At 39.6% G+C, this 27,269-nt stretch overlaps 3 protein-coding genes across 7 annotated transcripts; all 3 read left to right on the plus strand.

Moving 5' to 3' along the window:
* Nucleotides 1–749: 749 nt before the first annotated feature.
* LOC128757669 (tetraspanin-8-like) lies at nucleotides 750–6,493 on the plus strand. The gene is made up of 8 exons (XM_053863142.1): nucleotides 750–896; nucleotides 3,549–3,611; nucleotides 3,697–3,816; nucleotides 3,889–3,963; nucleotides 4,038–4,133; nucleotides 5,444–5,554; nucleotides 5,794–5,877; nucleotides 5,982–6,493. Exons 1-8 carry the CDS (start codon nucleotides 840–842, stop codon nucleotides 6,051–6,053), a joined length of 678 nt encoding a protein of 225 aa, XP_053719117.1. The 5' UTR covers nucleotides 750–839; the 3' UTR covers nucleotides 6,054–6,493.
* Nucleotides 6,494–9,380: 2,887 nt separating this feature from the next.
* Nucleotides 9,381–17,860, plus strand: LOC128758166 (tetraspanin-14-like). Of its 4 annotated transcripts, none has more exons than XM_053864058.1 (9): nucleotides 9,425–9,484; nucleotides 9,923–9,988; nucleotides 10,451–10,576; nucleotides 10,662–10,736; nucleotides 11,866–11,961; nucleotides 14,958–15,067; nucleotides 16,058–16,130; nucleotides 17,046–17,158; nucleotides 17,263–17,860. In XM_053864058.1, exons 1-9 carry the CDS (start codon nucleotides 9,425–9,427, stop codon nucleotides 17,321–17,323), a joined length of 780 nt encoding a protein of 259 aa, XP_053720033.1. In that variant the 3' UTR covers nucleotides 17,324–17,860. The 4 variants fall into 4 exon arrangements, with proteins under 4 accessions (XP_053720030.1, XP_053720033.1, XP_053720031.1 ...); XM_053864056.1 differs by having other exon boundaries at nucleotides 17,046–17,129; XM_053864054.1 differs by having other exon boundaries at nucleotides 17,046–17,860.
* Nucleotides 17,457–24,884, plus strand: LOC128758167 (23 kDa integral membrane protein-like). 2 transcript variants are annotated; one of them, XM_053864060.1, is made up of 10 exons: nucleotides 17,457–17,875; nucleotides 17,939–18,055; nucleotides 18,731–18,781; nucleotides 20,364–20,477; nucleotides 20,546–20,620; nucleotides 21,168–21,236; nucleotides 22,197–22,313; nucleotides 22,657–22,689; nucleotides 22,748–22,825; nucleotides 24,396–24,884. In XM_053864060.1, exons 2-10 carry the CDS (start codon nucleotides 17,996–17,998, stop codon nucleotides 24,534–24,536), a joined length of 738 nt encoding a protein of 245 aa, XP_053720035.1. In that variant the 5' UTR covers nucleotides 17,457–17,875; nucleotides 17,939–17,995; the 3' UTR covers nucleotides 24,537–24,884. The 2 variants fall into 2 exon arrangements, with proteins under 2 accessions (XP_053720035.1, XP_053720034.1); XM_053864059.1 differs by having other exon boundaries at nucleotides 17,458–17,742.
* Nucleotides 24,885–27,269: the final 2,385 nt, after the last annotated feature.

The following is a 27,269-nucleotide window of genomic DNA, read 5'->3' on the forward strand; positions in this document are numbered from 1 at the left end:
TTGCTCAGGGACACAAGCAGGAGCTGTGATCAAACTGGTGACTGTCTGAGCTATGTCAGAAAAAGGAAATCAAGATTGGTAGATAAAATCTAAGGAAGGACAGGGTAGACTATAGCAACTAAAATAATGAGTTGTATTTTGCATGGCATTTTTTTAAAGGTTAAAACTGATTGTGAAATAACCGGTTAGTAAGTGAGAGAGGAAATAAAAGAAAATTTAAAAAAGCACAGACGCCTAAAACAGATCATCCCGAGTGCCACAGTGAGTGCAGGTTTTATTCCGACCAAAATAATGGAAACACCATAAAGCTTTTTTTTTTTTTAGCTTTAAGGTGTTCTGCCAATCAAGAGTTATTGTCGCTGCAATAGGTGCTTCTTTCAAATGCAATAAAAACAGTCTAAAAAAAAAAGGAAAGTCAGAAGATTAAAAGTCATAAAAAGAGATTTTCGTTGAAGAGGTGCATCCTGCTGATCATATGTTAATCCTGTGCTGTTGTGAGTGAAAGTGTGAGTGTGTGTTGTGTCTTCCTGTATGAAATCTGAGCCCCCATTTTGTAGTAATTTGGCCATAGTTGTTTACACCTGAGCACAAACACCTGCAGCTGTTTGGTGTGTCCCATTTGTGTTTGTACAAATCCTTTCAAGGAGCCAAGGAAGGCGGTAACAGTTGGAAATGAGAGGAGGAGGAGCCTCGGCAGTGAAGCAAGCCAAGAAAAGGGAACACTACACCGCTGAGTCAGGTAGAGCAGGTCATTCTGGTTTGAGGGAGTGTCACTCAATTTGTCTGCACCGAGCTGAGAGCAGGGACGAGCTGCTGAGCCACAAAATCCAAAGAAAAAAATGGCTGTTAATAAATGCCTCAAGTATCTTCTCTTCTTCTTCAACCTTCTCTTCTGGGTGAGTTTGACATTCATTTTTGGGCTTGTGTTAAGGTTTATAATCTGAGAAAGTTTTAGTTTCATGTGACCTTTGCTTCTGATTCACGCTGCTTGTATTGCGGGGGACTTGTGTTATTCTGCCACATTTATTTCTTTACAACAAAAAGGCATTTGATTTTACACCTGGCAAACATGGAGTTTGCTTTGTAGTATGCTGCTTTGTTTCCTAGCTATTATCACTGTGTATTCTGGCAGTATTTAAGTTGGCCAACATAAAAAAAGTGTTGTATTTAGCAGCAGACTATTTTCTATTGATGTTCAGCTTCAGCTAGAAGGTTACTCCGCTTTGTTGTGCCATCATACCTGAGGGGCAGAACTGGTTTCGCGGGCTTCTGAGTTTCTCTCGCTGCCTCTCCCTTCTCAAACACCCCGTGGTTTCAGGGAGTGTTCCATTTCTGTCCCCAAACTCGTCCAACAAAAGTCAACCCCCGGGTACTGTGTATTCATGAACCTTTTAGCCCACTAATCTAATTATGCTCCCCTTGATCCCTAATCCCATTACTTATATTACTTTGTGTAAACATGATAATGCATGTTTTGGGGTTTCTGTCTGTTTGTGCAAACAACTGCAACACAACTGTCGCACAGATGCTTATCGGAGCAGCTCACACAAAAAACCTCTACCTTAAAATTCTTGTTGAACAAGTTGGTTATGCAACCAGTACTTTGACTAGTACCACAACTAGTATTTCATGTTATCAAACTCATGCACGAGCAACAGACAAATGGTTTTGACTGATGTGCACGCTTGCAAATACTGTGTATCTGAATTGTGTACACAGATGCAGCACTGGTGTCTGCAAATTTGATTTGTTTTATCAATATTATTGTGTGAAAAACTCAGCACTTGGAAGTGGATTTAATGTGTATGAAGGCAACGCTCTGCGAAAACAGGCTATTGCGTCAAGAAAATTTAGCGAAATCTCCAGAACAGAACCAGAGTTCAAGGCAGTTTGAGGTGAACCAGAGTACAAGACTTACAGATTGTAAACAGAGGGAGCGAAATTATAGTGAGACATTCTGTGCCTTGGATTTGAAACAACCCAAAACATTGCTATGGAAGGAGCAGCATACATTTATTTAGCTCATCTGAAGTGGGGTCAAGGAGGCAGCAGATGGTGCAAAGAGACCAAGACTTCCCTCTCCTCACAAGCAACCACCAGCTCTTCTGTTTGGGCCAATCCAGGCACATTATGGCTCCAAAATGTTCTGGTGTTCCTCCCCTTTGGACATACCTGCAGTAATACCGTATTCTCAGTGGAATCGTCTTACACCATCACCTTGCCAGATAAATGCAGTCATTTGAACTCATTTCGCCATTTCGCTCACCTCTAAAGGTCAGTCTGGCTCTTGTGTTTCAAAAAATTGAAACTGGATCAATGTCAACACAATTTAAGCCACTATGGTTTATGTGCTAACACAATAACAGTGGAGATGTTTTCGGCAAAGCCAATTTTACCTGAAGGCTTCCTTGTTTTAAGGATGGTGGAAAAAAAACCACAATGTCGTGGCTGACTCGTCCGAGGTCAAACATAGTGGCCTGAAATGACCATGTGAACATGGCACAAGCTCTGGATGATCTCTAACATTACATACGATGAAATATGGACTGTTTGAGATTTTGAGGCGATTGAAACTAAACAAAAACAAATCTTACATACCAGGCATTGAGAGTATGTCTTCGTAATCAATATTGAATTTAGCTTGTTCCTTTAACTTGAACAGGTTTTTATGACTTGTTTGTATATGCTCGCTGCGGGAGCGACGGCTAGTGACTCACACCGTACACCTGCTTATTAGCGTGTTGTCATCTCCCCATTCAGATGAGAGCACACACACAGAGCTGCTTTTGTTCAAGGGCACCGTTTATTCACGCAGCCTGTAACTTTGCTCATCTTAATCCAGACAAGTTTGCAGAGTAACAACTCAACATTCTTTTGTTCCATGGCAACAGGCTGCCCTCCTCACCAACACTCATGGGGAAATATCACTGAGTCATGGCTGCGTGTGAATGTGATAAACAACCACTCATCACCTGTGATCTTCTATAGTCACAGTGGAAGAGACAGAAACAGTCCTCTTAAAGGAGCTGTATGCAGTTTCCCTCTGACACAACATGGCAGCTGACTAGTGTGTTAGCACATAAAACGGAAACTTTTATTTGGTGCTGTTAGTAGATTACAGTGGCATGTTTTATGAAAAATATTTTACATTTTGGATAACCAACACAGTTACTATATAATGGGGATTATATTCAATTTCTGTAAAGAATGAAACTTGAACCATCAGTCCAAACATCAAAGGACTTGCAGCATTCATGGAAATACTGTATGTTAAAAAATGTATTGTCTAAAAACACAAAAAGATTCTTCCAAAAGGACGGGTCAACCACAAATTATTTTATATTAATGTTCAACATGATACGTTCTACTTTGCAGTATTTTTATTTTTTTGTCTCATTTCGTGGATGCTGTCACAGATCAAAGCTCCCTGGGAAATCTAAGCTTCAAATGATTCAAATTCATAATTATTGGAACAATTTTAGTGCTTTGTCCATCAACATCTGAGAGAGTTTCTTCTCTCATGGCTGCTGAAACTTTCCTCTCCTCAGTTGAGCGGCTGCATCATCCTGGGCGTCTCCATTTACCTGAAAGTCAACAAAGAGAACAACTCGGTAAGACATTGTTCATTTCACCTGTTTAATTCAAACCCATGTCAGATCTAAATGTTTGATTCTAATGAGTGTGGCTATTTGCCAGATCACAAATGAATCGATACCGGGCATCGACCTGTTGATTGCCATTGGGGTTATCATCATGGTCATTGGCTTCCTGGGCTGCTGCGGCGCCATCAAAGAAAACCGCTGCATGCTCCTACTGGTCTGTCTTACATCCCTGTGATTCCATTCTGGGGACTAAGACACCTTTTATTGACGTCCAGTTTCTTTGCAGTTCTTCATCAGCCTTCTTGTCATCTTCATCCTTCTGGTGGCGGCAGGCATCCTTGGAGCAGTCAGTGAGAATAAGGTGAGGATTTCATTGTCGGCTTTGTCCTATTGAATTGTTGTCGTTTCACTGAATGTGGTGTGTCTGTTGCACAGGTGCAGGATTGGGTGAAGGAGCGCATTGAAAAGTACCTACCTTTGTCCAACCAGCCGGAAAATGTGAAGCAGGACCTTGAGAAACTGCAGAGGGAGGTAAAGATAAACTTGATAAAGGTTCCTTCACATTGTTTAAAGCTGCTGAACAACCGAAATGGCCACAGTGGGTGTATAGGAACAAGGTTAAGTTGACCAGCAGAGGTTTCTTTCGATCACCCGATGACATGTCATTTCAGTGCTTGTTGGGGTCACTCTTATACAATAAACAACTGGAGGACATATATTTTTACCGCAGGAAACCATGAAAAGCCTGCTGCATTTACTTTACAACAGAAAAACGTAGCAGAAAAAAACAGAAAAAAAGAAACTTCTTCATACAGATTAGAATGGGATAAAATATGTAAACTATTAACAGCTAATCTGTTAAATATTATAACAGATACTGTGAGATCACACAATGTTTCAGTGTTATTTTGACCGATTGAATAAACAGGTTGCATGCTGCCCGACTTTGCCCAAGTCCGGTTTAGAAAAACGAGTGATTCAGATCATATGGGTGACATGTTGAAAGACTGTTTTGATTTAAGGTTCCAGAAAGTGGATTAATGATCTGGGTTCTTCTTCACTTAAGTGTTAAAAATGAACTATGTCCAGTAGCTTAGTTGCACCGGGTTAAAATGGTCTTCTATAAAATGGTCTTCTACCAATATCTTGATCATTTAAAGTTTAGTTAATTTAATTTAGTGTTCTGTCATCTAACTTATTTCTACTTGGTGGATAATAGTAGCTAAAACCTGGTGTTCTCTGGGTTTATTCTTTTCATTTTATTACTGTTCAAACATTGACAAATTTTCTTTTTCTGTTTTCAACATTTTCTCCATCAATGTGTGTCCTGGGGCCATAAAAGAAAGCAAACATTGAAATTCATAAATATAATCCTTTTTATTTGCCTGTTTTGCTAAAGTCAATCTTAACTCAATAATCCCATTTTCGTATCTTTGTGCATTTACTTGGAGGATTGTTTAATATCTTATTTAAACATTAGCAATTGTATTTTAACCAAACATTCCGGGGATTTAGATCCAGCCCAACTTGATACTCGTACTAAAAAAGGATTTGTGTCAACCCATAATCACATTTATACATAACATAACAAAAAAAGTACCTGGATTGATTTCTTTTTTTTTTGCCCCAAATACACCAACTCCCATGTCTCCAGATAAGTGAATCATTTCATAAGTCCAAACGGTGGAAAAAAAAATCTAATAAATAAAATAAAATCTTTTTAAAAATCGAATTTTATTCAGACATGGCTCTTGAAGAGGAGTCTGAAGAAATTTGTCTATTTGTGGAGGTCAGGTTTTTTTTTTTTCTTCATTATTTCATACTTGTGTATTTGTCACCAGCTCAAGTGTTGTGGACTTGTAAATGGACCATCAGACTGGACCAAGGTTCCTGAGTCCTGCCGCTGCAATGCCACCGACACAGAGTGCAAGCCTGGAACTATCTTTGACACTGTGAGTTACTTTTGACATGATGACCTGGGTTCATTGTTTTCCCGGGCCCTTTACTAGTGATGTCAATTGGAGCTTCGATAAAAACAGTCTGTGATGGTCACGGAACATAGTAGCTGTCAGAATTTAAGAATGTAGGGTCATAAAAAAAAAAAAAAAAAATCTAATTTCAGCTCAGGGTTTTACATTGATCACTACTGTTTGTTGGACTGAATCTTGACTGAAAAGGTGTTGTTTCACAGCCATGCTCCACCAAAATCATCGAGTTGATGGAGAAACACATGGAAGTTGTCATCGGAATTGCCTTTGCTATCGCCATCCTGATGGTAAGCATGTGTCCAGACTTGGCTTCTAATTGTTGATGACTTATTGGGGCATGGATATCTTGCATGTATAGGCAGGTTTTTCATGACTGTTTTTCTCTGAACAGATTGCTGGCATGGTCTTTGCCATGGTTCTGTACTGTCAGATTGGCAGAAAGGACACTGGAAACACTGCTTGAACGCCTATGTCACCACGTCTCCTCGCTGCCTGGCAACAGTCAATAAGCTGTGACTGCTACGGGTACCACTGTAACAACACATGGATTTTTATACGGGATAAACTTCTGCTTCGTTTGTCAATTTCTTCCCCATATGTGACTTGTTATTAAAAGCACTGTGCTATTGCTGAATGAAGATCGCTGCAAATAATTATCAAAACTGTGTAATGGAATCTGTTTTGTGGACAATGATGGAGAACGGTTTTAATGCTAATTTAATTTGATCAAGACGCAGAAGTAGTTTTTACACTCAGACAGATGAAGTTGATTATCTGGAGCAATACTGAAGTGCTATTATTAACGCTGCAGCTTTGAGGACACTATTTGCTGTTGAAATCCCTGAAGAATCCAAATAAAAAAAGTCAAATGTAAAGTGAAATCTGCAAATAAAATGTTTAAAATTGAAATGACTGTCAGCTTTTATTTGAAAAAAATTCTTTGATCTGAATGGATTTTTTTCTTTTTGTTCTCTATATTGCTTAATTTTGTTTGAGATGTGAAATAAGGAAACAGCTGAGACGTTTCAAGGCAAAAACAATTCCCGGAGAAGTGCAACAGTGGTCTTTCACTCTGTCGCTGTACCAAACTTGAAATAAACTAGGAGAAAATTCTGATACTCGGATTCAGTGCCCAAATTTTGACTCCCTTAGCCACAACACTACTCTCAGGTTCTACAGAAATGTGCCACACAGTGATCATCTGCATCTGCTGGGGAAACAATCGTTCTTCCCAGGGGCATGGGTGCTATTTTTAGACAGTACAACCTTCAAATCGGAGAAAAATCCACACCCATTCTACATTACAGGCGGGGGAGAGTCTACTTGGTGTCACAATACCTGACGAGTAAGTAACCTTTATTTCAATCCACTTTATATGTAGTTGAAACAAACATGGCCACCCCAGGAATGGAAAAAGGAGCGGAATGAAGATAAACTCTGACAGTATCTGCCCTTTTTCTTGCTCTTTCTCTTTCTGTCATCATTGATAACGCCTCCAGAAACTCACTTTTATTATGTAGTCGAAGCACAAACATTGATTGAAGTCTCCTCCAAAACATTCTGCTTGCATTTCAAATTGCTTCATTTGCAATACGTAACATTGCTTCCAATCTAAGATGAAAATATTCACACGTTTTCTCATCAAATTCCCTTCCAACTGCATCTACTGCAAAATGGAACATAACATAAGGCATAACAGGCGACTCCTCAAAACTGTCAGTGGTGATATCTGTCTACTACATTTTTGATTGTGAGATACAGTATGTCTGTGCATGTATGCTTTATATATATATATATATATATATATATATATATATATATATAGAGAGAGAGAGAGAGAGAGAGAGAGAGAGAGAGAGAGAGAGAGAGAGAGAGATTGATTGATTCTCGATATATATATATATATATATATATATATATATATATATACACACACTGCCTGGCCATCTTGGAATATGACCATGCCATCAGGGAAGAAAAAATCCATTGATGGAATAACCTGGTCAGTCAGTATATTCAGGTAGTCAGCTGAACCTAGACCTCAGATCCAGGATTCAGGTGGCTACTTCTTTTTTTGGCCAGGCAGTGTGTATATATATATATATATATATATATATGAGGCATGCCTTCACTTAGAAATTGTTTTACATTTACTAAGAGTTTCACTTTCAATAGAACCAGCTTTAGGACTGATGTAAGATCATTTCATGCCACGTATTAATGTGTAGTCCCAGAAGTGCGTCACAGGCCCTTTAAAGAAAATGTGTTCTGAGGAAAATGCGTATTATAAAAGACAGGAGGATCAAAGCTGTAATAAGATAATACATGCCGTTTCGTTGATGCTTTTAGCCAAAGGAGTCAGGTTGTAGTGCTGGGAGCCTTGCCTTCTGGTCACTCTGGTTACCTCCCTGGGATTTGAACCCATGCGGCAGGCTTTTGAAAGCAGGCATGCAAGTGAATCCTGGCACAATATACTGCACATACCATACGGTAACATGTCCAAATTAAGAAACGTCTGCCAATTCAACAGCAGTCGTGGTGTATTTGAGCAAGAAAGGTCAAACAAGGGGCCTGCTGAGGCCAGGTAGAGGCACTTGTTTGACGAGGCTCCAGTGGAGCAGCTGTCGTGGCTGCACATCATCATGTGCTGGATATTTTAGCGACATGAGGAGGACCTTGGCCAGAGCAGGAGCTCTGTTTACATGTGACACGCACTCGGAGGGTAAAACTCTACAGTAGTTATCAGTCTTGTATCAACATTGTGGTGTGTTTTTATTACCACTGGATTCTCTCTACCTGATTTCACTCTACAGTTCTGTCTAGAAGTGACATTCAGACGCCTCTCTCCCTCCTCTCCACTGTTATTTTCCTCACCTAACATTCTACTACTTGTTCTCTGGAGCTCCAGTTTCCTTCATCCATTCAATCCAGATTGGAGCAAAAGATATTTGCTCCAATTGGGATTAAATTCCATGGCTGTAATTCACTCCAATCCTTGCAATTGGTGTGTCACTCCTTTCCTCTCCTCTTTGCCGACTCCCTCAGTGGTGGTTTTCTCCCGCATCCTTTATCCAATCCACTCTGGTTTACTGGTTCACTCCATCAAATGCCTCCCACTTGTCTGTTCATATTTAGTTCCTTCCTCCTTTTTTCTCTTTATCTGTGGTTTACTTGTCTCTTATCTTCTTCTCCTCCTCTTATCTTCTCCAACCTACCGTATTTTGCTTTTGGTTGTCTGAGACTCACCTGTGCTTTGCTTGTTCTTTTTTTCTTGTTAACTTCCGTCTTCTTGTCATTCTGTCTCACACTGGGGTCAGTTTCTGCATTTGTAGGGGTTTGGTTTATCCCTGCCTGAACACTTTTATTCATTCATGGTTGTCTCAGTCCTTTATTTTTTCTTGTAGTTTTTTTTCCCTTGCTTCTCTCTGGTCTCACTCAACTTCATGCTCCTTCATATTTATTCCCACGTCTTACTTCCTTCTTCCTCTCACTTCTTCCTCTGGTAATCATTTTCTGGTTTACTTCCTTTAATGGTGTCTCCTTCCTTTTTTATCCACCCTTTGGTCATTATCCATGTTTACTCATTCCTTTCAAACCCCAAAACATCAACGTCGCCTCATTTCCTCCACTTCTTCAACCCTTGTACCCTCATCTCCTCTCCATTCCCACTCCCTCTGGTACAGCTGATCTTCCTAACTTGGTCATGCTCTTCATTGTGCAGCCTTTAAACAACATCCATCAAATACACACACACATAATCACGCACGCCCATACGTGCACGCGCATCTGCTGTTGACCATGTTTCTATTTTAGCCCCGCACTCAGACCCCCGTCATGGCTCGCTGCAGGAGTTACTTGCAAGGACTGGATGTTTGTGTCACTGTGCTACTGCTGGTAAGATAACAGCTAATTTATCGCCACCATATTTATCAGGAAGAAACACATGCTTTTGTTTGTGACTGGCGGACTATGTAAAGATAAAAACTACTAACCCTTAAAAAATAAACACAAAAATCTTTTTGGGATAGAAAAAAGAATTGAAATGTATTCACACATAAAGTAAGGTAAATCGACAATGGCTGTTTATGAAAACACCTCTGTTACATAACTGAAGCTCACTGTAATCTTTATTTTTACTCTCATTGACTGGTTTCTGGGAAACTCTTCTGGAACTGCTTGAGATGTTGGGATGAAATCTCTGTGGAGAAGAGAGACTGATGAGATCTGTGACTCTGAGCAGTCAGCTGATCCTCGTCTCTCTGGGGAAGCTGAGTAGTTAGAGAGGAATGTTGACTTTTCTTAGCTTGATGTGTATTTCTTTTGGTCACCCAGGTGTCTGGCATGGTGATGATTGGCTGTGGTTTCTCTGCCATGGATGAAAACGTACCAGTGTCTGAGGTAGCGCTCTGTGACCCCAGAGTGGATTCATTCCTCTATTAAAATGGCTAAAATAGACGGTTCATTTAGCATTTTACTGACATATGCTCTGCTTTTCATATACTTTATTAATGTGACTCAATGCAACGATAATTCAAAAGACAAATAACCTGCACATTTTTTATTTATTTTTATCATTTCAAGGAAAGAACGAGATATATTATTTAACTAAAAAGATAATCAATCAGTCAATAGGCTCTTTTAAATAACTTGAAATAAATATAGTGGCCAAACACACATTTTTCAACGACATATTGTCTTCAAAATATTTGGGTACAGATATCTTTTACGTTTACACATGCATTTCCATTTTGCCTTTTTGGTTCAACATAACTAACTAACCAAATGTATTGTATATATTAATTTCTTTCTCTGTTCAAAGACAAGAACCAAAATTGAATAAATATCGCTTTGTATTTACAGCTGTTTGAGGCACTGTCTGTTAGTGATGGATCAGTGATCTTGCAAGTGTTTGGACCGATCACAGTTCTACTGTCTGTAGTGGGGATCTGTGCTGCCTCATTGGATGTCAAAATTCTCCTGATTTTGGTGGGTGTCATTTTCTTTTTTTTACATCACAGTTTTACATTATTTCTAAACTCAAGCAGGTGGCGCTAACTGATGTCACCTCCAGTTTTCAGCTCTGATTTTTGTGGAGTTCCTGGCGCTGCTGATAGTGGCTTCTTCGCTTGTCAGTGCTCAAGCTCAGGTAGCTCTTTACCCAGTGGCACCTTTTGAATCAATGAATGAACGTTTATTTCAGTCTCCTCCAATATTCCCATTTACGTGTTCTCAATTAATGTTTTTAGACCCTCTCCACTGTTGATAAAATTTGTGTCATCTGAAAACCATACATGCTTAACAGATAACCTTAATGTATAGTATGAACAATTTGGCTCCTAGAACGGAGCATTGAGGCACTCCACATTCCATCTGGCTCTTTCTTGTGTTGACTTTATCTACCGCCACGTACTGTTGCCTCCTGTTTAGGTAGCTTTTTATCCAGCTTCTTGCTGGGCCTCCGATCCCGTCTCTTTCCACTTTTGAGACCAGTATATTATGGTCAATGCTTTCTAGAAATATTCATGAATGCCATGATAGTCGATCCCTGCTCCTGTACCCAAATTTAAGTCCGTTTATTTTCACATTTTTTTCTAAATTTATAGCTACCGTTCACAGATTAAAAAGATTCTTCATGTATTATGCGTCACTGTAATCAAGAAAATTCAGAGCACAGTGTTTCATTGCTGCTTTGAAGTTCAATCACTTTTTGTTCAAGATGGATGCACTGTGGCTCTGCCTTAATGGTCACAAAAGCAAGAAATTAAACAGGTGTTCAGTTGCTTGTCATCTAAACCACCACTGTCTGTGTGTAATTCTCAAATCATTTGACATCTTAGAATATGACATGATTCACACCTGTTTACATATATTAATTTCAATTTCAAAAGTGTCATTTTTGATTTTGGCATCACAATCTTATGAAAAAAATAAATCAATGTTGTATTAAAAATGTAAACAAAAACAATTCAAAAATAAACCAGAAGATGAAGTGCTTATATTCTTAACAGACTCTTATAATATTTGCTGCATTGTAGCATTAGTATCACCTTAAGAGCTACCTTTGTGTCATTTTGCTTTATCTAGTTGTCAGCACTAGCACATCAGAAATGACATGTTTTATGGCAGAAGCTGCTGCCTGTGTGAAGTTTGATCAAGAAAATCAAATATGGCCCTGTGTTGATGTCATTTCATACTTGTATAAATGTATTTATGAGAGAAACTTCAAAATGGACTCCCAGATGCGTCTCTGTTAAATGTATTTCTGTTGTTCTCAGCTAGATGGTGCTGTGGACAAGGTGTTTATGAACGTGACGCCTCTTTACCAAGCAGACTTCGAAATCCAGCGGGAACTCAATAAACTACAAGCCTCGGTAGGAGAAGGCCATTGCTAAGAGCGAAAGCCATTGCTTTCCATTACCAGGGGTTTTAGGGATTTGTGATGGATCGTGGTAGAGATGAATGCATGCGTGCTGCAGCACTCAAAGTATTTAAAAAAAAAATAAAGTCATGCATGTGGCATCCAAAAAAATAAACACATGCATGTCACTTCGGAGCCCTGGAAGTGACATGCATGTGTTTATTTTTTTTTTGCCCGAGATAACAATTATCTTGAGATAATTTTTGTCTCGTGATAATGCCTATCTCGAGATAACTCTGATCTCAAGATACAATCGTAAATGCACAGATCCCTGGAAGTGACATGCATGTGTTTATTTTTTTTGGATGCCACATGCATGACTTTATTTTTTTTTTGCCCGAGATAACAATTATCTTGAGATAATTTTTGTCTCGTGATAATGCCTATCTCGAGATAACTCTGATCTCAAGATACAATCGTAAATGCACAGATCCCTGGAAATGACATGCATGTTTTTTTTTTTTTTTTGGAGGTGACATGCATGACTTGATTTTTTTTTAGCCCGAGATAACAGTTATCTTGAGACAATTTTTTATCTCAAGAAACGATTATTTCCTGTAACCACTATGTGTCGCAGAGCTTCGTAACTGTTCGTCAACGTTGTCAGTCACTGTCTGCAAGTCACAATATTGCCGACGGCAAAGTCTGTGCAACACTCTGATCAAGTGCCTTCTACTCAAAATAATACCACATGTGGCATGCATCACTTCATTTTTTTTCTCCCGAGATAACAGTTATCTCGAGATAATTTGTATCCTGAGATACAAACTATAACAATTATCTTGCGATAATTGTTATCTCGGGCAAAAAAAATAAATAAATAAAGTCATGCATGCCACATAAAAAAAAAACTTCCAGGGCTCCGTATAAATATCAGCGCATGTGTAACTGCCTCTCTGGCAAAGTGTGTTGTATACGTCCTCCTGGAATCAGTACGTCTCCCATGGCTTCGTAACTGTTCGCCAATATTGTCAGTCACTGTCTGCATGGCTGTGCACTTTCAATCAAGTGCCTTTTACTCAAAATAATACCATATGTGGGTAAGATATACGCATTACGCGTCCCTGGAAGCGACATGCATGACTTTATTTTTTTATCCCGAGATAAAAATTATCTCGAGATATAAATTATCTCGAGATAACTGTTATCTCAGGAGAAAAAAAGAATAAAGTCATGCATGCCACATGTGGTATTATTTTGAGTAGAAGGCACTTGATCAGAGTATTAAAAGTGCACAGACTTTGCCGTCTGCGATATTGTGACTTGCAGACAGTGACTGACAACGTTGACGAACAGTTACGAAGCCATGCGACACATAGTGGTTACAGGTGGATGTATACAAAATGCTGGAAGCGACATGCATGGCTTTATTTTTTTACGCTTCCAGGGACGCGCAATACATATAGCTTAGCCACATGTGGTTTTATTTTGAGTAGACGGCACTTGATCAGAGTGTTAGAAATGCACTGACTTGCAGACAGTGACTGACAACGTTGACGAACAGTTACGAAGTCATGGGAGACATAGTGGTTCCAGGATACAACACTCTTTGCCAGAGAGGCAGTTTCACATGCGCCGATATTTATGATCGTATCTTGAGCGATTATCTCGAGATACTGATTATCCCGAGATAACAGTTATCTCGACATAAAAACGATCTCGAGATAACTGTATCTCGGGATAAAAAAATGAAGTCATGCATGTCACAGTCAAAAAAATAAACACATGCATGTCACTTCCAGGGCTCCGTAGTAAACTATACGTACGCATGACCTTATTTATTTTTTTATCCCGAGATAAAACATATCTCGAGATACAAATTATCATGAGATAAAAATTATCTTGAGATAAAAAACAAATAAAGTCATGCATGTCACATCCAAATAAATAAATAAACACATGCATGTCACTTCCAGGCTTCACTTTCTTACTATGGATCGTAACTGAGAACTAAATCTGTTTTCGAAGCAGGTTCACCAACATTCATGATAAGAAAACGAAAACAAAACTGTGGATTGTTCTGAGCTTTCATACTCAAAAGTTTCTGTGTTTCATAGCTGGTGTTTGTGGTTAGCTGGAGGAACAGGGAGTCTGAAATTGAAATTGTGTGTGGTGCGTGAGTGCACTCTGCAGGTGCAGTCAGTTACAAATACAGTCAAACATATATATATATATATATATATATATATATATATATATATATATATATAATAAAAAAAAAGTGGCCAACCAAACGTTAAGAGCTATCTACAGCGTAAGCATGAGAAAACATCATCTCGCCATGCACTGCAATGACAGCCACGCTCACCTATTTCCATGTATGGAAAGTGCAGACTCACAACATGTTATGCTCTACCAGATATGTGTTCATTGAACCTGCAAAGGACCATGGGAGTTAATGACGCAGCACACTGTATAAATACCCCCCACTGCTCAGAGGGACTTCATAGGGTGAATTTTTAAATTACTGTCGCTACATATTTACCTGAGAAATGAGGAAGTGTGTTGTTATCCGAGCAGGAGGGACATGTATCTGTCTTTCCTTATGAAGCAAACATTTCACAGTGAGTTGAGTAGACATGACCTTCACTGTGGCTTTTGCAGAAAACCACTCATGCTCACTAAAGAATCTTATTACAGACTGGTACTGGACCTGAACTTTTATACCCCCCTCAGGATCTGTGAACCCATCCCTTTAAAAGCACTGTTTAAGTCAGGCAGCCCGGAAATTTTAACTACATGTTACTCTAAATACAAACATATCAAATTGTATTTTGATGTGAAAAATAATCCACAGCAGGGACTCCTTAAAACATTTTCTACAAGACAAAATAAGGGAAATCCTCCTATCATTCCATCCTGTCCGAATGGAGTATCAGTGCATAAACAGGAGAAGTACAGATACCACTCTGGAACGGGCCCCAGATGACTATTTTTTGTTGTTTTCAGGACTCGTGCTGTGGCTTGAAGAGTTTTGAGGACTGGGACCATCACTTCCCCGTCTCCTGCTTCTGCATGTCCCCTACTCCTCCACCCCTAAATACAGTTCAGAATCCGAGGTAAGTACGTGGACGAGATTGTTGACAGAAACCCAGAGCATATACCTGTGCCAAGTAGCTCATATAACATCAATAAGTAACATAAATCAGAGACAAATACTTCCTCGGTGGATTGAGATGGCGTCTAATCCCCCCTAAACTGTAGTAACTATCATGTTCCAGGATCTATGATGTGTTGAAACCCGTTCAGCGTTCTTCTAATACCTTTCCACTGACCACGGTTACATGCAGAGAGGACCCAGACAAAAGGCAATGGCTTGGTTAAGCTGGCGAGTTGTCATTGCAGTGCGTTGCCCTGGCTTACATGAAATAGAGAAGCAACCAAATTGCTGCCCCCTGTCAACCGCTGACACTTCAGGAGGAGACGATTTAAGACCACTATGTTGTACTTGAAACACAGCCATCGTGGTGAATGATTTAACTGAAGATGTCCAGAATCTGGACAACACTATATTATTATTATAATATTCTCACACACAGTGCATGGTGTTGTAATTACCATCCTCACTTCTTCCTGAGGAGATTTCACTTCAGGTTTGTCTTCTGTGGCACAACAGAAGCCCGTGCAAGCAGTAAGCTCAGCGAAACAGAACAGGCCCTGCTGGGTGAACATGCACATATTCATAGAACTGAAGTTACATTCATGCAACTGACATTAATATGTCACACATGCCCAGGCTCCACTAGCTGTTACATACCCAGGCAAAGATGGTAGGGACTAGTTTCCTCCAACTAAGAGAAATTAAAATTTCTTTTTAGATGAATTTAAAAGGCTGATCTTTGCCAGACTATGGTAATAATTCGGTTTCTGGGTCGTGTTAAGAGGACTTTCGGTTTTAAAAAGGAGCCAACAAATGTTATGGCTGTCAGTCAATACTTTTATAACAATACTTAATTTCACACTCCTCTAATTGTAATGACTGTAACATGTCTTTCTGTCCAATAAAATCCTTTTTTTTTATAAGCCTTTTGTATGTGTCATGTGCGCAGAAACCTCAGTACAGATCCAGCTTGTGTGTTTGTGGAACCCTCGGACAGTCACTCAGTCTGGGTTCACTCTGTGGTAAAAATTTAATTCTCTTTTCTGTTTCTTTTTCTTTTTTTAAACACAACAAGAACTGGTTGCATGTCTGTTTACCTTTGTCTTGCACTCACCGCAAGCGTGGTCGATTTACTGTGCAGACTAGCTAACTAATTCCTCTTTCTATCCCTTTGAAAAGGTTCTCTGTAAAGATTTGCTCCCATGTCTTCTGGATCAGAAAATGTCATGTTATTCTTTACTCTAACCTTAGCTTCCAATGTGCATGCCTAACATTGTGCATGAATCTGGAACATAGTATGCTGGGGCTGCCACTTGCTTGGCGGTTTCCTCCTGGCATTTTTAAGTAACGCAAAACTTATTTTGAATGTTATGAAAGCAACCATTAAAATGAAGCTCCTGGAGGAATATGACCTGAAAAGTTGAACAGCTCTTTCAAGTCAATTTATAAAAAATGCCAGGCCAACACATCTGCTAAAGCCGCCATCCTACAGTTGCACACGAATGTTATCTTTTTTATAGTGAATATTGTGTAGTATGGTGGATGTTGCACCTTGAGACTCATCTGATCTTGACTATTGTGATAAACCTGTCATATTTTTTGCCACCAAAAATCAAAATTTGACATACCAGTAACCAAGGAGTCTTACAGTTTTACTTTCCACTCAAAAAGATTGATCAGAAGATGGTGTACCACAGGAATAAATCTGGGGTGAACTGTTGTGCTTGAGCAAAGAGGGAGACAGGGATTGAGAAAGAGAGTCTTTTTTGCACAATAAGCTATAAGTAATCTACAAGTCATCTACCCTCTCTTTCAAAAGCAATGAATTTTGAAGTACTTGAGTATTAAAACAAAGCAATACAATGTGCAGTACTAACACACACAAAAAGGACAATGCATTATATTGTTCTAATACTGTCGCTTTTCTTTCTTGACAGCCCTGTGGTCCGATCCTGAAGAGTTATTTAAGTTTTCCCATTAAAGTCCGCATCGGAATCATTTCAGCATTTGCCACCTTATCGGTACGTCAGCAGTCACCACCTATATTTAGGTATATACTTAAGCCTTACTTAAAGCAACATAGTTTTGTAGACAACTGGTACAAAATAATACTTTTTAATGTCTTGCATGCCAAATCATGGCTGTATGTTACAGCTGGCAGCCATTGCTCTCTCTGTGGCTTTGGGTTTGGAGCAATACTGGAAGAAGCCGGTGAAAACCTCCGAGGACAGTTACACCCGGGTCAACTACGAGCCCCAAACTCTTCATGACCTGACCTTTGACCGTTGAACCATGCAACCTTCAAGATGTTGTTATTTATGTGTAAATAAGTTGATTATGTTCCAAGGTGGTGGAGTGATCGGACGGATGGACTCTTGAATAAAATTCATTTTCAAGGCTAGAATCAAGTTCAAATGCTTCCCATGCATGTCATTGTTTAGTGTGGTAAACCACAAAAAAAGTTCAACTTAAATTCAACAAAAAAAAATGTTGATTTCTTTTGAGACACAGGGCACAAAGGCGTGTTTAAGACCCTCCCCTCCCCACATCTCCTCATCTCCTTTTTTTTTTTTACATTTCTTTTTAACAATATCAGTGTGACCCTCATCCTGCCTCTGCTGCAACATTGCACTGGTGAGTTCACTTTTCACTCTTCTACACTTGGACTACTGTCAGAAATGAGATGTGATTTAATTTTGATTTCGTTCAGGACTAATATTTTCTTTGCACAGCAAAAAAAAAAAAAAAGAAATGTACTTAATACAATGTAAGTATGCAATTTGTGGAATAAATGAAACTTTAATTATAAAGCATGTTTGCTGCTACCCAGGTTTATTGGGAAACACATCGCACATAACCAACATCTGCTGGATCCAAGAAGCTGAAGATGGAAAAAATCAATCGATGCCTGAAACTCTGCTTTCTCATCTATAATGCTGTGATTGTGGTAAGTGGACCAAATATATTGAAACCTCCCCCTCCCCAAAATAAGATATATCAAATGCTCCACATTGTGAGAATGCTAAGAGCAGAATGTCATTAATAAAAGAAAAAAAAAACAACAACTAATATGTAGCAAATAATGAAGTCAAACAACAGCGAAAAATATCGTAGAAATGAAAAAATACGGAAAAGAAATGAGAATGGTCTTGTAAAGACCAACCGTTCAATATATTCATATTAATATATTCCCATATTCTCAACAACTCAATATTATTGCAGAAAGGCCAATAAATAACATGAGTAATCGTTATTATTTTGACATTACATAGTATACAGTAGTATTACATTTGGTTATTTTATCATGCATTTATTTCGGGAGTGTTTCTCCTCCATTCAAGTAATGCACCTATTGTTTAGATAAAATGTAATATCATGCTGGATATGTCTCCTTGACTTGCTTCCGTGTCTGTGCTAAATCAAATAGTTGCTCAAGTTGTATTTGACACTTTGATTCAAAGTAAGATACAAAACTGGACCCATTTCCACCCTCTTATCTTATTTTGCAAATGTGACTGCAACCATTTTGTTCGTAATATTTACTTGTGATTTTTAGACTTCAACACTTATCAATAAAGAGAAGAAAATGCTGTTGTAATTGTTACACTTTTTTTCTTCTCAGTCCATTGGATTGGGGATGACTGTGATATTGATCATCATTGCTATAGTAACAGTAAGTGCTCTGCGGAATCGCTGTGTCTTGACGGTACTGTAGAAGCTGAAAATAATAAAAAGCATGGTTTTCTCATATGTACTTCTTTGATAGAAAATCAACCAGTCAGTCGACTTCGAATGAAATGACTTGCCCACGGCAGTGCTGTGTGATGTCATGACTCTCTGTGCTGTGCTTGAGCGAGTGAAAACAATACGGAGATGTGACTGACGCTCCGGGACCATTGTGTCCCAAAACGTCCAAAGTATGGGAACATTGGATTGGAATGGAATTTGTTTCACAATATACACATCAAACCCTAAAGTACCTTTTCGTGCCATGAACATTTGAAACGGATGCGCTCCGCCTTAAGCGTGTTCATCCACAATAAAGCTCACACTGAAAAGCCTCTGCACATCTATTTCTGCCTTTACCATAAAGACATCTGCATCTGCCATGAGAGTGAGACAGTCATTTGAATGTCAGGTTTAGTTTGATTTTTTTTTGTACTTTTACTGTGAACTATTACTCCAGAGTATGCATGTGGAGTGTTGAATCTGTTCTCAATGTAACTTAAAGGATGAGTTTATCCAAACAAGTGTGGCCATTGATGCTTTCCAACGTGCAAACGTGTTCACTACAACAACACAAGAAACACTATCAAGATCATTCTTTACAATAACCTCAGAGGCACTGAAGGGGCTCAACGACATGCTACAAGCACAACATTGTAAGCATCACTGGCCAACTCTTGTGTTGACCTTTAAGTTACAGAGAGAACAAGTACAAAATGTGTGAGTAATTTGACACTAGTCGCGACTCTTAAAACACCCCGAAGAGAAGGGATGATTTACAGAAACCATTCAGCCTAAATAGTATACAGGGGTTGAACAAAATAATGCATGCATGCAAAAAAACACCTTAAAGCTAAAGAAGCTGTCAGGTGTTTCCATTATTTTGTCCAACCCCTGTAGATGTTTAAATTACACCTATAACAAATGTACAGGGTGTCCATACAGTACGGGTACATGGAAAATAACAATTTTATTCAATTGTAATGTTGATATATAATATTATAAATAATAGCTAATTATATATTTTCTATATTTAGACAGTCGTCTTCATTCTGAGGAGGAAAAACAATATAAATAAATACAATAGATAGTAAAATCCCCTATGTACCCAGACTTTTTGGGCACCTTGAATACCTAAATAATGAAAAGCACATTCATTTCGTATATTTATTTCATACATGTTATTTATGATCAACCTTTCAGTAGTCAGAGTAAAGACTTTCCCTTTGCGAGCAAATCAACCAAAGTCAGGTGGGTGTTGATGAGGAAGTGGCTCATCTGTGGTGATGATGTGGAAAATGGTGGTATTGAAAGCGTGACGAATATGAAACTTGTGGTGTAAACGTTCCACTCCCTCTGTCAGTACTGGCAAGTTTGGAAATCACCTCTTTACTGCTCTCACTTGTCTAAGCTTTGCTGCCACGCTGCTTTCACTATCTAAAGTGTGAAAAGATGATGTTCGGTTCTTTAATTTTAGAGTCTCATATTATTTAGATCCTCCTCACTAATATGAGTCTGTTCTTTTCTAGCAATTACCGGTGGGAGTCTCTGTGTTGCTCTGGATATATGTCATCAGTGTTTTGGCTATTAGCATTCTGGGTCTACGTGCAGGACGCAAGGAGAAAGGACTCTTGCTGAAAATAGTATGTGGACCAGACAGACTCACCAAAGCCATTGCTGATGTGTTTTATACCACAATGTGAACATTTAGTTTGCAGGCGTAATAATGGCGGCGCTGGTGGCCAATCTTGTTTTGGGCTTCATCGTTGTAGCCAGACAAGCTCAGGTAATTCTGTTTCTGTCACAAAACGTACATGAGTTACGCCTCCTTCCTTTGCTCAGCTTTCTTTCTCTGTCAATCTGCTGCAGGACGTTTTAGGAACTTTCATTTAATTTTGAGTTCTGAATGTTTTTTTTTTTCAATAATTACCCCAAAATACTGGACACACTTTCTCACTGGATCACTAAGGCATGAAGGCATGGAAACTATCAATGAACACATGTAGAATTATCTAGGGAAAAACAATGTGCGAAACTATATTAGATCATATATTTCAAACATAATTTGCATTTTAAAGGGGGTGATGAGGGGGAGATTGTGCTGGAGTGGGCAGAGGGGACAGTGAGGTGGGTGACCTGAGGAAGTGGGACAGATATGGAGGGGTGAGGCTGTGAATGGCCTTGTGGGTGTAGAGGATGCAAAACCCATTTAGAGTTATTTACAAACATTTTGGTTTGTCACATGCATGCATTCAATGTCTTCAGTATGTATCTACAATTTTATTCAAATTATTTTTGCCTGTTTTAAGTTGTTTTCCTTTCCATCTTGTCAGGTTTATGGTCCAAAATCCCAACTGTGGGACTCCTGGATGCAGGAAGAGCTTATATGGCGCCAGGAATATGTAAAATGAAGCTTTCATCACTCACAAAGCAACATTTGAACATATATTCCAACAGTGTAAACAAGTCTAAATAAAAGTTAATAAGACAAACAACCATAACAAAAACATTATATATATATATATATATATATATATATATATATATATATATATATATATATATATATATATATATATATATATATATATATATATATAATCACATTTAATCATTTTAATTAAATTTAATCTAATTTAATGTAACAGTTTGCTCTCCAGACAACAGGGAACCTCTGTAAGTGCAGTAGTTCCTGGTCCACTGATCACACTGATGCCCAAGACACGTGGCAGCTAGGATGATAACAACAACAACAAACATGGAGGAATCCCTGAACAAAAGCAAACACAAGCATCTGTTTGCTTTTGTTCAGGGAGGTTGTCCGCTACACAATGGCCAGGGTTTCCACTACTCTGAGTGTACTTGAAGTTCTCATACAAATATTTTCAGGACATGAAAAGAGATTTAGTTTAAATAAGGTGATATAAAAACTTGAATATAGCCACCATCGTGATTTATGGTGCCATTGTCAAACTGATGCAAAATAACCTCCCCATTATAATGACCCAGTTATTTTGAAGTCTTCAACATCAAATTGAGACTTAACCTCGTGGGGTCCAGCTAGATGTCCACACTATGTCATACAGTCCTCACAAGGACAGTATTTTCTCAAGAATTGGTCCCCACAAAGTAGAATAAACAAAGTGCAGACACACACACGCACACCACACACTTGTATTTCTATCCTTGTGGGGACATGTCATGTTGTCTTCTCTGGGTAATTTTCTTGCACACAGAATACATGTAACAGCAAAGAGTTGAGCAGTTAGTAAGTAGAGTAGATCCACTGTGTATAGTGCAGACAAATCAAATGCAAACCATGAAACTTTTGAAAATGAATGTAACGCTCACATCTGTTGCAGGAGAAATGCTGTGGAATTCTGGGTGCCAGTGACTGGGGCTCACAGATCCCTGAGAGCTGTGATTGCAGCTACAACTACTACTATGACTATGGATCTGATTGCATAGATGCACCAGTGGTCTGTATTTAAACTACAATAATTCAATATCAAACCATTTTCTTGATTTGCATTTGTAGTTAAAGTGGCCCAAATGAGTTTAAGATTGCAGTTTAATAACCTTGGAGATTGGATTTGCTTTATAAAAGGATAAAGAGCTTCCGCTCGAGAGAGAGGTGAACAGGACAGAGGTCTACAATTCAATAAAATCCAAACAAATGTCAAATATACTGTTTACATCTACACAATTACAAACAAACAGAGATTCAACACTATGATATAAACAAAATGATGTATTGTTGTTGTACTATATATCATAGTTGCATGGATAATGCAGAATATCTGCCCAAATCTTATTTTGCAGGGAAGTTACGGTCCAAGACGAGTCTACAGGGAGGTAAGGTAATTGTTGACTTAACCACAACTTTATTGTAACAATCACTCCATTTTCTCAGGGGTGCGGCTTTCACTCTGCACACGCACGCATGTTTGAAGCAGCCATGGGAGTCTGCTTTGGCACGGCAGCCATCTTTGTAAGTTTGTGACCAGCTGTCAACAGTCTGCTCCTGTTGTGAAGGTTTCTGAATTTCATACAGCACACTGGACAGGCGTGGATTTAGATTCATTTGGAAATGAATGCATTTCATACCGTGTATAAATGAAAGGTGGGCAGCAAAAGACAACAAAATAACAAAAATAACTAGCATGCATCTTGAAATTTATATAATTTTATTTGGAAATACTGAATAATACATGAATTTTTATTTCAGTATGAAGTGCAGAGAAGCAACATCCTTTAAATTACCCTCATGATGTAACTGACCTAACCAACCCAGGCTCTTTCCACAGCACGACTGCGTGCGAATGTTGGATTTGGACCCTCAAAGTTATTGAATCGTTCAAGGTTTATTTGTGTGAATAGGTATAGATATTGAAACTGCGGCTATGTTAACGTTAAGTGGGGACAAAATACAGTGGTACCTCGGTTCTCGACCACAATCCGTTCCAGGCGGCCGTTCGAGAAGCGATTTGTTCGACATCTGAATCTATTTTTCCCATTACAATTAGTGGAAAAAGAAATAATGTGTTCCAAGCCTTAAAATAGTCTTTTGTAGGAGTGAATGTAGAGTGTCTGCTGCAGGTGCGCTGTTCCTCTATGTGTGTGGCCGCTGCATGTGGGAGGGGTTGCCGAGTGAGTGACGTCTCTCCAGAAGTGAAGAGGTGCCCGGTGCGTGTCCAGCTCTGAATGTGCGCTTCTGTGCAGTTTGGCTGTGACAAAGTCATAAACCAAGTCACGCTCTGTCCCAGACTCGCCTCATCCCTGTCCCAGCTCCAGCCCACAACAGGACATCAAACCCTGGAGTGTGCACTCGCGCCTCCCCTGTGACACTCTACCACGGTCCAGTGTGGAGACAGGAAAGGTTTTACACCTCAGTATGAAGAAAAAACAGTCAGTAAATGTAGCTAACGCGACACGTCTGCATACAGAGGCTGCGTTATACACAATGACAATAAGCGCGTCGTGGGTCAGCTGATCGGTCCGCGCACGTCATGGTTTTTCCGGCTTTTTTCGAGGGCGTTCGATACTAAAAAAATCTCTGTAACTGTAATGAATGGCAACTAATGCCTGTACATGTGAAACCTCTTAAAAAAGGGGAACCAACCTTCTGTCCAGCAGCAGTCTTCTGAAGAGCTTTTGCTCATGTCTGTCAGCGCACTGTCCAGATACCTGCATTTTGCCTTAATCTGATAAATACAATGTGCATTCGCTTTCGACTCAACTTCTCGTCAGCCAAAAGAACCTGTTTTTGTCCTACATGGAAAACATTGACCAGTTACATTGACAACAAGTAGCTCAAAGAAAGGATGCCTGTTGCTGTCAAAAGACCACATAGAGGCATTAGTTTCACCATGTTTCTATCACTGACATCCATGAACGCCACTCAATAACTGACTGGAAACATGCTTTTACTGGTGTATTGGACCTGACTCGCAGTAGAGACGATGTGTGTAGGAATTTTGTCTCCATGGAGTCACTGCACAATATGATTTCTGCATGGTTTTTAACTCTATTTTTCCTCCTCCTTCTTCATGTTCCTCCAGCTGTTGGATTTTATAATGGCCCTTGTCATGATAAAGCAAGTGAAGCATGCGGACGTCACTGCTCCAGTCCTTGACGAGAGCGCCGAACCCCTACCCTCAAGCAGCGGCACGTGTCCTGGAGTCTCTGTGGTCCACATATAAATCACTGTCTTGCTTCAGCCAATCTGAGGGCCAAATATTGTTTTCCTCAGCTGCTGTTCTTGCCTGGAATTTTAGATGAATTGTACGGTTTAAGGCTTTGTAGCTATAGAGGGTAAACTCTGCATTATATGGCATTTTACAGATGATACATATTATAAACAATCAGGAAACTTTTATCAAAAGTATTCAATGTGAATTATATGAATATGAAAACACTCTTCTTTTGTAATTCCTTGATGATTTCTGAGTAAATGCATATGGTTGTTTTTTTTCTAATGAATTGTAATAAAAGGATGTTCATCGTGTTACGCCAGTCATGACATGTCGCAAATACCATGACATCTTGCCCCCCCATTTTTTTTTTCTGTACTCAACTGAGAAATCACTATTCTACAACAATAACTATAATTCGCTTATGCACTAAATGTTTACTCAGTCCACTTCAGACAGCGAACTACAGTATTTCTTTCACAAATCCAGTCTCCGAACACGTTTGACTACTCTACCACTCCTGGTGTGAATCTGTCCCTCAGCGGGCTGCTGCTGGGTGGTTCTGGACGCCTGTTGGAGCAACATTTCTTGTTGTGTTAGTCAGAATTGTCGCTTTCACAAGGGACGTCGGTATTGGTAGAGCTTGAAGACGTATTTGGTTCCGTCTGTAGATCACTCCTTGACCTGTCTTCACCATATATGACCTGTCAGTTCCTACAGAAATGACTGTGGAAGGTGCAGACCAAGTCGTCTGCTTGTCCGTTCTGGTTAGGACTGGTTCTCTGGATTTCAGAGGCGGAAGCGTCCTTACACCCTGCCGCATGTTGTAATTGACCTTTTTCAACTGCATCCTTGTTTCTGATTTGGCCACTTAGAAAGTACATTTCGTTTTCAGAATAGGTAGGGTTGTTCTAACTTTCCTGCCCATGAGCAACTCTGCAGGGCTGTCACCGGTGCTGCTACATGGAGAAGGTCTGTAGATCATTAGTGCCAAAACTGGATCCTTTTGTTTGAGTATTGCTTTGGTAACTTGAACTGCCGGTCAGCGTGACCATTACCTTGCGGATGGTGAGGACTTCACGTTATATGTCGCAAGTCCATCTGATGAGCAAAAATTTTTTAAAAGATCACTGCTGATCTGTGGCCTGTTGTCAGTGATGACCTTCCAAACCTGGCAAACACAGCTTTCAGTTTGAGGATGCCCTGTGCACTTGTTGTGGTTTGCATCGATCGGATTTCTAAATATCTGAAGTGATAGTTTGTAACATCTAGAATATCCTGCTTGTCATATTCATAGAGGTCCACTGCGCTTTCCATCCACGGTCTGTCTGTGTGCTGTGGTGCTCTGGTTTCCATCCGAGCACATCTCCTTTCTGTATGCTAAGTCGTCTGGAGCACAATGCCACTGGTCTCCAATCTTAGCTGCACTTTCGTGAGTTTTATTGACTGATATCCTTTTTGTTTTTTTCCAGTGTGTCTGTGTCTGTGACCCTGGTTCCTCTTCCCCCAATCCTGTGGACTCGGTTGACTTTCCTGGACTTGCTACCACTCACGGAGCTTGTTCATTCATTCGACTCTTTCTGTTTATGATGTTTGGACTCTGTCGCCATCACGCGTCGTGTTTTTGAATTACATTTAACTTTTCCGGCTCCCTTAGTTATTTAGAGTAGATTAGCGACTGGGCCACCTCTTTGTGGAAGTCTGACTCAGTGGTTCTCAATTCATTTAAGACATTCTCTGACAAGATGATCTGGGTCTTCGATATGCCTTTCCAGGACACCGCCTCTGCCTCGTCCAATCTGCTGGCCCTTCGCCAGGGTGAGCTCTTGGTTTCCCAATTTAGCATTTGTTTTCGGGTACTTGCTTCAGACTCGGGCTGGAATGAGCCCGCTCTGAGAGCTGCCTTCTTTTCTTTTCAACCAGCTCTCCACCTTGGAAGAGGTAATAAAACTCGCTATTCACTTATAAACAACGCTTAATCGTCCGCAGTAGCTCCAACAGAAGTGCAAACACAAAGTTTTATATATATATATATATATATAACTTTGTGTGTATATATATATATATATATATATATATATATATATATATATATATATATATATATATATAAAGAAGTTTAATACACAAATAATACACGAACAAGAACGATGAATTGAAAGTGGAGCGCGTTGGACACAACACGAACAGTGGGGGAATAACCTACAACAGAAAACAGGCGTGAGTTACACTGCGCTGTAAAACGGGGACAACAGAAAACAATGCACTCTGTAAATACACTCACGAGGCTGAATACAACAAAAGACGCTCGGCAGACGCAAAAAAACAAACACTCTAGCCGAGGAAAAACTAGCAAACCAGCTAATAGAAAGAGCGAGTAAACTAACACTCGAAGAAACAAACGGCGAGCTAAGGAAAGAGAAACCAGAAGCGGTATAGACGAAGAGGAAAGAGAGACACGGAGCAAGAACGAGGAAAAACAAACAAGACAAGAGAATCAGAGTAGCAACGAGAGACCATACCACGTATCGGCAGCGGACCATCTAGCGACAACACAGTGGGCAGCGGGGTAGATATCCATGGGAGGATCATCAGCGGAATGGGTGCCAGCTGTGTGTCGCCATTAAGATGGAGCAGGACAGCTGAGAACACGGAAGTGGGGAGACAGGAAGTACAACAATAAAAGCACAAACGAACACGAAACCTAACACGATGTGCTTCGTGACATGATCAATCGCTTTG

Source organism: Synchiropus splendidus, chromosome 4, assembly GCF_027744825.2.
Source record: "Synchiropus splendidus isolate RoL2022-P1 chromosome 4, RoL_Sspl_1.0, whole genome shotgun sequence".
NCBI classification, from domain to species: domain Eukaryota; kingdom Metazoa; phylum Chordata; class Actinopteri; order Syngnathiformes; family Callionymidae; genus Synchiropus; species Synchiropus splendidus.